Raw genomic sequence first — 12,758 nt, forward strand, 5'->3', positions numbered from 1 at the left:
GCCGTTAGAAAGTAAACAGTTTCCCATCGGGAAATTAGGCACAGGAACCACAGGATTGGCCAAAGGAAGGTCTGCTGATTTTTAACAGGTGGGCCATATCTGCCAATGCGTTAATGTGTTCCTAAGTCCTTTTTTAAGTTTTAAAATTGTGTTTATTATGATTAGTACAGTGCAGTCATGATATATTCAACAATTTATTAGAAAAGGGAAAACAGCAAAAAGGAGTGGGGAGGGAAAAGGGAATGTACATGGGTCATGAGAAATGTAGTCTGATATGAAATAATAATGATGTATACAGCGTAGTTTAATATAATACAATTAAAAGCATCATAAAAAGGAAGTCATGGAAGGTTGAAGAACTTTGTGCGCATCAGGTGAGAGGGCAAAGGATGATTTGACAGATTCACTAAGGAAATCGGTAACTGAATTCCTTAAGTCCTTTCTTTTTAAAACAAGTGATATAGGATGCATCTGAGATGTGTCCAGTCTATGATTATAACAGATTTCATACCACCAGGCTTTAAATGATATTTCTGTAAAGGCTTTCCATATTCGTGTTAGTTGCTGAAAGGCGACAGCTAATAATAAACCTAGTATTTTTTCTTTTTCTTACTCACTAGTACCAGGTGGCACCAGAGGAGGCAAACCTCTCACTTCTTGTGGGGCACAGCCGTGCAAACAGCAGAGAGCACACAGACTCATCCTCTTTCTTCAAACTTGTTCACTCAAATCTCTGTTCTCCCTGGATTTCAGAAAGAATGTGGTGAGCTTACTGGTCTAACTTTGGTAAAGATGTTTAGTACAACCGGGAAATTGGCTGAGGAAATCAGGTGCCCTCCTCATTTCTTATGAATTGGGTAAATTATTCAGGATCCCGGACTTGTAGGCCACAGCCAGGCTCTACTAAGTCTCTGATTGCTTTGGTGCTATATCCAATCTGAATGGGAATCATTTTAAGCCATACCTAACACTACTCACACTATCACAACAAAACCTACTAAAATGTTGCCTTTTGATCTCTTGGGCGTTGATGTGATTTACTCTTTTTCAAAGATGGCGAAGGACTTAACTTTTGGATAATAGCTGCTGAGTCGTTTTGTTCTCATTTTCCTTGTACTGTAAAGAGATCATGTGTGATGAAACACAACAGAACGCCCCGGGAGTCCAATGGCCTGACCTATTCTCAGTGAGGACAACAGGTCCTTCACCTCCTTATCAGAAAGAAGTAAACTGCCTGGACAAGGTCAACATCTGAGAACAGCACTTGGCTTTTCTAGGAGGCCCAGGAACCTAGGACTTCCTCAATTCATCCCCGTTATATCAACCAAAGATGGATGTAGTCAGCTAGTTTTACATTGGTTGAATATATAACCACTTTAGGGATTGTAGTCCTGTGTTTGCCACGAGCCACCAAAGTGGCAGAAACATGGCAGATGTGAGAGGTGAGCACTTCTATTCAGTTCATGTTAATACTACAGGCAGATTTTTACACTAAATGCCTTTAATAAAATAAAAACTAAACTCTGCAATGTTGCCACTGGAGTTTGCATATCAGGAAGAGTAAGGCATTTAAGCAAAATAAGAGAGTGGCATTTAGGCCGCAGACCTCAGCATATTTAAATATCAGAAGGAAGCAAAATGTTTAAACAAATTGTTTTGTGCAAGTGGAATTCTTGTCAAACTGAAGGCGTGTGTTATCAGAACTGACTATTTACCTTATCCAAACATCTAGATACACTATACAAGAAGCTTGCACACTACAAAATAATTTCGGTCACCATGCTCACAATCTTTGAACTTCACTTGTAACGCTCTTTACAAAACCTTCCAATCAGGTGAAGCGAACCCATGCACTAAAACAGGAAGCTTATGCACACTGCACTAATTCAGAAAACAATCTTCAGATGAGTGTAGGCCCCGGATCAGCAGCTGCATGCATGATGCAAAACATCCCTTCACCTCTTATAGGGACACAAGAGGGCTGTGGTGCCTTACATTACAGATATGTGGAGCATCACTCTGACATAGCTAACAATGATGGATCATAGGAGGGGTGAGGGACGGAGCTAACACAGGAGATGCCAAAAGGAAATGCATGGAGGGAAGATGGAGTCTCATTATTGAGTCTTAAGTTAGGATTGAGTGCAAAAGCATGGTAATAGGTAGGGTGGAGTGTGAAGGCACCACTAGAGATGGGGAAGCGATACAGCACTGCATGGGATGTGAATAAAAGCGATAGTACCTCTTGTATCAGGAAAGGGTCTGACAGTACCTCTTAGTTATGAGGATCAGTACCTCTAGCTTGAGATAGGGAAGAGTGAGCAGTGCATACTTAGGTAGAGGTGAGTGCAACTGTACCTCCTGGGTTAGGAGTATCTACATAACTGTCGATTAAGTTAAGCTGTGACTGTACTACTTAAGGACAGCTTTCTCAAGTGGCTGTTTCATGGAGCCGCAGTGGTACACTTTTTACAGTCCCGTTTAATACATATTCCATTCATTAACATGCTTTACGGTTTTGCTGACCTGAAGTAGTCAACTGGACAGTTTCCTATCACATTACTTCAACGCTATGCTAATTAAAATAATGCGAATGAAACAATCCACTTTAAACAAAAAGGTAACTGTTCATTGAAAATTTGCATATCAAGATTACCATTTGCTTACCATATTCAAGATGTGAGTTAACTAAAATCTCTTAAAAGGGCAAAAAGGAGAATAATAATGAGAAATTGTACAGTAACCGGAAACACTAAAACATACCTTCCTCAGCAGGCAGTTCTGTAGATGCACAATCGGGTCACAGAGAGAGTGCGCCATGCAAGGAAGAAAAGAGAAAAAAAGAAGCATTTAGTTATTTAACAAAGATGGAACTTCTCGACTGACTTTTCTTTGCAAGTGTCAACAACCATTAAATTAATTAAAATGACAACATTTAGAGCAATCCAGTGATAGCATGTTTTTATGTCTTGAATTAATGAATTCACCTGAATCGAACTACTAGTTAACATAGCGCAAGCCATCTGGCCCAGAGCGAATTTTAGGTATCCAGGATACTTCCTGAGGGTCTTGTGCAGCAGTGCTGTCTGCACACTACGGCCCTTGGTCCAAGCATTTGTGGAACTACTGATGTGGTAATACTAGGATCTCCATTCCAAGCACTGTGGGACTACCAATGTGATGATACTGTGATGACACTACACCTGCAACTCTAAATAACACAAGGTGCAACATTTTCTGGGTGTGGCGTTACTAATTTATTCTGAATTGTGTCCTGTGGAATGTGGAATTACTATAAAATTTTTACATATGTAATTCCCACATCCCAGGCCATTTTCTGAGGCCATACTTCACCATGTAAAACCTGGTGAATGGGAGTTCAGACAACCCGGTATTGTGGAGCATCTCAGAATCCAGATTCAGCCTGTAATTCGCATTAAAGCCGATGTGGGAATTCAGAGAATCTCAGAATGAGGTTTTAGCTGATAGTTACAAACAAATTTGTCCTTAACTTGTATTTTAAATGTTATCATTTTCAACTGGATCACAATTCTACTGCTGAAAAAGGTAATGTGACTATAAAGACACAAATGTGTTCTTAAGATAATACCTAAGTCATCTCATGTGCCTTTGGATCACACAAGACTACTCATAAAATAGTAATTTGCCTTAAAGGCCATCTCACGTTCAAACCATTTGTGTGAAAGCAGACAAGGTGAATAAGTAAGCGTGATTGAAGAAGAAAGAATGAGTGTTACCATAAATGAAATGAAACATATACATATATAAAGGAGCAGAGCGTACCCAGTTAGGGGTCAGATTTGCAGTGTATCTGAGGCATTAGGAACCTCGAAGAGAGATTGCGCTCCTCACTTTTTTAATACATTCTTTTTTTAAAATGTACTGTATCAGGAGTAGATCCAACAGCCAACTTGAAGTTCAGCAGTGAGATGAAAGAAGTTGGCAAAATACATTTCTAGAACCCTTCAGAATGCCATATGATTCTTCGAAATTTACTCCATTTGACACATCTTAAGTAATTAAGTGCTCCATGTTTCCTTGCTCAATTTTCCGTGTGCCTGGAAGAAGCTGCTATACAAAGAATATTCCACATTATCAACATTTTCACACTTACTTAACATGATCTTAAATGCTTACTATAAGGAGCCTGTGGTCAGTCAGTGCCCCATGTATGGGGACTGATGGCATGGGCCAAAACCAGTCATGGGTTGTTTGTGTTTCAGTTCAGAGAAGACCTGGCTTGTCAGTTTAGGCTGAACTGTTCCTATTGGAGTAGAACCAAGGATAAGTTCTATATGGATGGGTTTAAGCTAAGGTGGCATTGTAGGCAAAAAAAGGATGGGTTGGACTGCTAGTCAGAGTGATTGCCAGTGGGCAGACTATTTACAAACATACCTTCAATGAAATGTTGTGTACTTAATTTAATACCCAAAGTTCTGCCCAAATGTGGGTCCTATGCTCACTGTGCTACTGGAAGCAAGTTGCACCTAAATGAAGAGGCTCAAATTGAATGAAACTCGTATTGAATTGATTATGGTCCAGATCAGAAGGACCTGGCTTGGCAATTCCATCTAAACTGATCCTGTTGGTGCAGGACCAAGGCTGATTTGGCTGGGTCCAGTTTGAGGTGGCAAGGTAGTCAACACAATGATGGGTTGTAATGCTATGCTAGGCAATTGCCAGCTGTTAGACTATTTGCACATATTCCTCCCATCATCCTTTAAGTGTTTGATGGGCTGTACATTATATCTGCTCCCACAATATAGGCGTGGATTCCACAAAGAACAGCAGTGAAAATCACAGTGTTCATTTTGTCAAATTAATAAATACAGGGACTCGTGAGTTTTTCTTAGGAGCCCCCTGCTGGTGCTGCCAAATGCTGAGGTTGCTGAATACCAAGAATGCCTAGTCTTGAGTCCACCTCATGCCTCTGTCTTCCACCGCCCCACACTTCCTGTATCTTTATCTAAGTACTGCATGTTCTTTTTAATCCCGTTGCCCCCCTTTGTTTGTGATTCCCCATCTTTCTCTTAAGCCTTCTTTTCCTCCTTTTGTGCCTTTCAGCCTCTTCCTTGGGGTCAAAGTCTGACAGTGAAAAATAAGTCCTGGTCCCCAAAAATGCCCACCACCCAACAACCACAGTGAGAGAGACAAGAGGAGCAGAAAGGACAGGGGCTATATGCAGAGAATTTGGAAATAGTTAAGGTGAAAATCAATGTCCTTAACATATGAAGAGTCAGAGTTCATGTTCATTAGTTATTCATTACTTGAATAAAAAAATGAACAGAAAAATGGTATGCAACAATACTAGAAAGCTTGGATTTAAAATTACATACTGATTGGCGATGAGGTGGTCTCATGAGATTGTGAAACTTTTCTCCCCGAGCTCTGGTCAGCAGGTTTTTAAACCAGAGAATCTCGCCTAGATAAAATCTACAACCCACCCCGAATACCTGATTAAAAGGTCATACATTTGGATATTTTTGATAGAAATAATCAACTCCATTGAAGTGAAAGTAATTTTTTGAATTACGTGAATACAGAAACATTTTAATGCCAGAGGTGACACAACAAACCTTCAGTTATGTAGAATTCGGTTCAAAGAGCACCACAATGGATAGTGCTGGGATTACTTACCTGTAATCGTCATTACTCCTGGGCCATGTTGCTTGTCCAATTCCTTATTCTATGAAGAAGCAAGTGTCCCACCATGACAGATGCCAAACAGTCTCTTTTCTTTTTTAAGTGAAGGGAACCTCACTTTCCCACAATACATATCCTAAGCGAGGAAAAAGATGAACCAGCCTCCTGTGGTGAACTGAATGAGTCACCAAAGGATTTTTGATTCCCACCATTTCAGAGGCTGAATTATGTACACTTCTAGCTTCACCCTACACAACAAACGAGGAGATACAGGGTCCTGCATACACAAAAAAATAATATCACAGAATTGAAGGTGGTCACCTAATTTTCATTGCGTGTTCTTTGCTTCTCGACTTTCCACAGCAGAGCAGCTAGCAAATTTTGTATAGGCATGTAGATTTTAGTGTGTGCATGCATGCATGTCTTTACATAGGTAGGTGTCACCTACCCATATGCACTGCACGTTTGTGAGGTGCATATGTAAATTTCAGCATCACCTTTCTTGGACGTCAGTCATTTGTACACCTGAAAACAATCTCTGTAAATTGATTTCATTGTGTATTTTTTATCCTTAGAACGAAATGGAAAGAGGTGTGTTAAATTTATATTTTCAGAACTGTCAGGAGTACAAAAGAGCCCAAATTAAGCGTAGCTCTAAAAATTCTGTATAACACATTCATATATATTTCATCCATGTCACAAACAGCAGCTTATGAAGAGCAAATGGTGCATTCTAAATGTCCAAACTCTTATCCACAGAATCAGGATTTGAAGAATTTTCCAAGTACATATTCCTTTAAGCAATGAAGCGCTGGAGAAGGGCTTTGGATATGTGGTGAAGAGAAAAAAGCTATCTTTGTAGACATTCATAGACATTTACACATTATTTAGAGATTCTCAGCACGGCAGAGAGTACGCGGGAGAGAGCATACGGGAATAGGAGTATGCCAAGAAATCTGTGAATTGTAAGTTTGTGCTGTACAAATAACAAAATAGTGCTGGGGAGCTTTGTAAGCTTCCAGGAGTTTAGAAACGTATGTAAATCATAGGAGGTCATCATCGAGGGGTGCTCATTCATATTTTTCAAGCCCTTTAAGTTTTAAAGCTGCATTTTTGTTCTGCGAGACCATGAATCCTGGGAGAGGTTTCTGGTTTGCAGAACCTGTCTGACTGGGGAAGCTTTACTGAACACCGCCCGGATCATGTCAGCTGCCACGTGCACTAAATTCACTTTTGTGTTATTTTAACAGGCTACCCTTCAGGCCGAATTTACGCCCCTGAAATAAACAGAGCTTGGAGGATGACATTTTGCAACATTGTATGTGGGGCTGAATGGTGTTGTCGGCAGACTTCGGCATACTCTATGACTTTCCAGACCTGTTTTCCACACTGGTCTGAACAGGAAGGAATTTTATGCGCCTTTTAGTGAAAGGTGGGCGAATAAACCAGCTAGATTTTGCATAAAATTCGGCCGAGAGGTGAAGACTATAAAATGTTACTCAGCTTCACTACATTTTTATTTTTCACCCAGATAATATCTCCCACGACCTGTTCCCTACTTACTAATGCAGTGTTATACCGAGGAATCAACAATCTATAAAACATCCTCACTTGGAAATGCCTTCAGTGAGAAACATCGAGCTGTTTATTTTGCATGTACGGTGATTTAGCTGAAATACCGTTCAGGAATATCGGGTCTAGTCTTCAGATACCGATGAAAACCATCCCACTAAGAATGAGGAGGAAGATGATTCCATACAGTAATTCCACTCCACCTAACTCATAATTAGGGCCACAATTGTAAAATCATATTTTCATCTTCCGTATAAGTTTATAACTTTCCCAACGTGGTTCATTTGCCCAAACGAAAACATACTGTTTCAACAATGATGATGTGTTTGCTTCTTATGCATTTATTGGAAGTATTCCTTGTCCTGCAACACTGTGGTCGGTTTTACAAATCGGAAGGGGAAATGGTGTAATGTCACAGTTATTATCGAGCTAATGTTATTTCACAAACTTCGAGCATAGGCGTGACTGTGGCTGTTTGAATCATTCACAAAAAGCAGGGGTGGCTCCTCCATTTGGGCGGAGGAGCGTCACCGGCCATCAGCAGCGGCAGCTGCAAACCTTTTACTAAAAATGCTAATAAACTATGTTTATTCTCGTTTTTTAGTAAATGAGGCGGAGCCACGGGGTGATGAGCAGTGAGGGGGGAGTGCTCCCTCCGAGCGCATGTGTCTTTGGCCTGCTGTCTCAGGCCAGACAAACACACGTGCGCACAGGGCTCTCTCCAGCCCAGCAACACAGTCTGCCTGTGCGCGTCCTGGCTGGGTGCTCCCAGCCAATCATGACGCTACTCTGGGAAGCATCAGGATTAGCCGCAGGGCAGGCTGAGAGCCTGTGCCTGCCTGCAGCCAGCAGAGGAGCAGCGCGGTGCGGCGGAGAGAAGGTAAGTGTTTTTTTTTTCCGTAATTAGTTTATGTTTTGTTTTATTTCCCTATTCCCCCTACCCACTGCACGGCACCGAGCCCCTTCTGCGCACCACTAGCCGCCACTGATAAAAAGTCAAACTTGCACTGGAAGTTTTATTATCTCGCATCGCTGCAGATTCATGAATTTTAGAATTCACAAAGACTGCCAGGCTATGCACACATTACACCTTTAAACAAGTATAATGATAAGCCTAGTCTTACATGCCACAAGAGCTCTAATTACACGTGCTAACATTTTTCATGTTTTCTTCCACTGAGAAAGTACTAGTTCCAAATAACATAATAGTATGTCCACTCTCCTATTTACCAAAAGCATATGACTTGCCTTAATGCTTTTAACCATGAAAAACTACTGTCCCTAAACAGGAAAAGTGGTTTTTCACTCATAAATCAAGCTATTTGCTGGTGTAAGTCAAGCTTACAAATATAAATACTTTTAGGAAAGCGGCCAGTCTGTTTAGTCTAAATGCCAAGCAAGTTTCCAGCAACAGCAAGCATGAGGTCAGGCACGAAAATTGATTTAATTACCATAAACCAGATCCATATCACCACATTCTACATCTTTGGAGAAGACATTTAGTTAGAACTTGCAGGTGTCACTATGGAAACTGATGCTAATTTTATTGCCCTTCTAAGGCTGACTGACCTATCTGGTGTATCTTGGCATCGCCTGGCCCAGTAGATGTAAAAAGCATGTACCATTTTTTTGTCTCTAAATTTGTTTAAAAAAAATGTGATTAACTCTGATTCAGAAAACTATTAAAACAACTATAAAAAACAATCCAACACTGTTCCAAGAATGTGGGAAGTCGAGAACCATCCCACTTGACAGGACTCTAGGCAGGGTGACTAATATGCTTATTTCTGTAAAAAATATTTCGTTGTCTAATTTTCAGTATTTATTAGCACTCGAGTTATCATAAGATGCAATTGATGCTTTATATTGCACCTAAACAGATTAATAACCTGGATGCCTCAATTTTAGCAGCAATTAAGGTCCTGCTAGGCCAGAAACCAGTGTCTGACATACTCGTAATAAAAACCATGCTCCATTCTTGATCTTTCCCATTCCCCATTCCTTGTGCTGTAGGAGCCATCCAGTGTAGAAAAAAAAACACACTTCTCTTCTCCTAGTCCTCCATTTCATACAATTTACACTGGAATCCAGAATGTTGTTGAGGGGTAGGCTGGGATTTTGAGTGCTTCTGTGATGTCATTCACTGGATGGCCGCTTTAAGATTCTGGCTACAAGTTTGTCCCTACATAAGGAATGGTATTTTATAAACCTAACAAGCAATTTCCTTTGCTGTGGCATGGCTCTTGCCATTTTCCGTCTCTTCGAGGATGCCCATCAGCTGAGGAGGCTTGAAAAAACGGCAAGAAACATCATTCCATTGAGAAATAAGATGAGACGAGAAATGCCACCAAGAACTGCTCAGGAAGGTGTGTGCAACCCTATAAATCAATGGAAATGTCATCATTAAGTGGCCAACCAATAGCAGACTGAAACAGAAATGGCGTCAGGAAGCGAGGAGAGAGAGCATGAGAGTCTTTGTTACACTAAAGGGAATGCACCAAGAACCATGTGTGCACTGTTTACCACTGCCAGACCCCACTAGACATCATCAACAGAGTGCTCCTGGGTGTACCCTTCAGAGAAGCCTGCAAGGCTATCATCAGCATGCCTCAGATGCTGGACTGAGGAAAATATATATACCATAGAAAGTAAGGCACAGAACTCACAGAACTTACAAATTCATTTGTTTTGTGAGAGCCATTGGTCAGATCTGTCGTGCGAATGGGCATGATTTTTTCATATTTCCGAATTGTCTCCAAAATGGTAAAATGTGTCCCATACTGGCCCAATTTTCAGCGTTTTCCTTTCCCTAGTTAAAGCAAGGCGAACTCCTCCCTATATGAAACAGAAATGTTACTAAGTTGGAGTTACATACTTCTAACAGCAGAGAGCAGCTAAAGACCTACAGGAGTACTGCAAACAAAAGCAAATCTTGGGTCTAAATGTGCTTAAAAAAACTACTGCAAAAACTAAAAGTGGTTTAATGATGGTGCAATGAGTATTTTAAGATAATATAGTATTGGAAACTATTGAAGCGCTGGCTTGTGGCACAAAAAGAGTAGTTATAGGTCTTAATCTAAGCTTTTTGATTGGTTGACCACATTCGAGGTGTTAATCGGTTGACCACATTCGAGGTGTTAATCACAATTGAAGAAAAAATGGTGTGAACACAACATAGGTTCCTAGAATTGCTCTTGTTGAGGATGGAAGGAAGTATTACTCACCACTCGCAACGGTATCTCAGTGAGCTGAATACTCGCTGCAGAGATCTGTGTGTAACGCGCAGGACGTACGAACAGACCCAAAGCCAAGGGTACATTCTGCGTATTGAGCGTGCTGTTGAAAAGGTCAATATTAGTATCATTTTTCAGACTCTGGTCTTACTACCTTTTCCACTTATTTGTTTGTTAGGAGAGGTTGTCAAGAATGTGCCCCTATGTTTGACATATCCATTCAGTCCTTGATATTTCCTGGTTCGTGGAAAGCCTTAGAATTCCAGGCCCTTGGCTACCAGCCCTCCAGGCCGCAACCAGGTCCGGCACAAAGCTCCCTTTCTGTAGCTGGATATTTCCAGTATTAGTAATGGACTGTGATTGGTTACCAGAGTGTAGTGTTACTGCAAGGGGCACCCAGGAGCATGCAACCCTTCCTGTAAGTCCAGTGCTGGCCACACAGTACCGGTTCACATGTTGGCTTTGCTGTTGTTACTGCAGACTTGCGTTCATTTCGGGAAACTGTAAGTTTGCTACTGGAATTCCACATTTCCCTGAATTAGTTTTATGTGAACTGGCAGGACGTGAATCACTGGCACCTGGTGAGGCATTGTTTGTCCTGGCATCCTATCACAAGAAGAAAGAGCGCTTAAGTTGTGTATTGCTAACCAGTTCCCTTGTAACAATTTGTGGTCATGTAGAAAATGGCGACTAAACAGAAACTGGAGCTCAAAACATGCTAGTTCCACTGTTCTACCCGAAGATTAACAATGGTTTGAAAAAAACAAGCCTTATTGTGGGTAGATGGTATGGCAAAGGATCTTTACATAATCTTAAATAATTAAAGATTAAAATGCACAGGAGGATGAAACAAGGGAACACCAATACCTCTGCATACCTGGAGATCAAGCACGGTTAAAAAAAAGCTAAAATAATTGTTGCTAGCTGATAGGTTAAATTAACAGAAAAATAAAGAGAATTAAAAGTATAAATATGCATGAATAGGATACAAGTTAACATCACCTACTCAACATAGCAAAACTCCGAAGACTGGCTTTGAGTACAAAAGTATGACATACAATTGTAATTGTAAATGTATTTATATAGCGCTTATGACCCCTGGCGAGGCATTGAATCGCTTTTCTGTCGAGTAGCATGCTACACCAGAACCCAAGGTTAATAGTTTGTAGGTTAGTACCATTTTTTTTTCTTCTTGTGCATTAATTGTGTTCGGGTGTGTGCTCTTGATATCATGTGTGTTAAGTGGAGTTTGAAGTAGGGATATAATGGCATTTATTTGCAAAGGGTAAGCAGTAAGTCTTTTGTAGGTAGTGGTCATGGGTGCTTGCTCTTTGAGTAAAGGAAAAAAGGAGGGGTGAAAGATTGGGAAGGATGTTTGGGAATTCATAGTAGTCAGAAAGATTTGGGATGACACAAAGGGAGGAGGGATGGGAAGGACAGACAGGATTTTTTATGTTTTTTTTTTTAAATCGCAAAATGTAAATAATTGATACATATACACATAAATACACATGATGCTTGGTAAAATTATGTTTGCCTGATAAAACCACTTTATGTAAATACCCATATGTACATTGAAGCAGCAATATTTGCATGGTTTGCTGTCCAACAACTACATGACCCCCCTCACAGACATCATCAGGGCCCATGGACTCAACGTCATCTCCTACACCAACAACACCCACCTCATCTTCTCGCTCACCAAAGATCACTCAAACACCAAAGCCACCTTTCGCAACGCCATGACCAACATACCCAACTGGATGAGAGACAGCTGCCTCAAATTGAAGTCCGACAAAGCCAAGGCACTGATCTTTGGAAAGAACACCTCAGCTTGGGACCAAAGCTGGTGGCCAGAAGAACTCGGACCCACTTCCATACCAACTGATCATGCTTGCAGCCTCAGCATAATATTGGACAGCCAAATGACCGTGAAATAACAAGTCAATGCAGTCACCTCCTCCTGTTTCCATATCCTCCCCATACTCTCCAAGATTTTCAGATGGATCCCAGTAAACACCAGAAAGACTGTTGCACAAGCCCTCATCACCAGCTGCCTCGTCTACGGCAATGCACACTACACCGGCATCCCCTCCCAGCTCCTCAGAAGACTCCAGACAATACAGAACATGGCAGCCTAACTCATAGTGTACCTCCCCAAGTGTACCCACATCACTCCTCACCTGAGGAAACTCCATTGGCTCCGTGTCTAGAAAAGATGCCAATTCAAGATGCTCACACATGCCATCGGCTGAACTTCCATCTTCCCATGAGACACCTGCGCTCCTC

General features: G+C 41.1%; 1 protein-coding gene across 2 annotated transcripts in view; it reads right to left on the reverse strand.

Moving 5' to 3' along the window:
* ATP2A3 (ATPase sarcoplasmic/endoplasmic reticulum Ca2+ transporting 3) overlaps positions 1 to 12,758 on the reverse strand; it is a 352,883-nt gene that overhangs the window by 270,951 nt on the left and 69,174 nt on the right. For both annotated transcript variants that reach the window (XM_069226688.1, XM_069226687.1), the window contains exon 2: positions 2,764 to 2,781. In XM_069226688.1, the coding sequence (XP_069082789.1) occupies positions 2,764 to 2,781 (18 nt within the window). The remainder of the gene's footprint in view (positions 1 to 2,763; positions 2,782 to 12,758) is intronic.

The sequence above is a fragment of the Pleurodeles waltl genome, chromosome 3_2 (assembly GCF_031143425.1).
Source record: "Pleurodeles waltl isolate 20211129_DDA chromosome 3_2, aPleWal1.hap1.20221129, whole genome shotgun sequence".
Taxonomy (NCBI): domain Eukaryota; kingdom Metazoa; phylum Chordata; class Amphibia; order Caudata; family Salamandridae; genus Pleurodeles; species Pleurodeles waltl.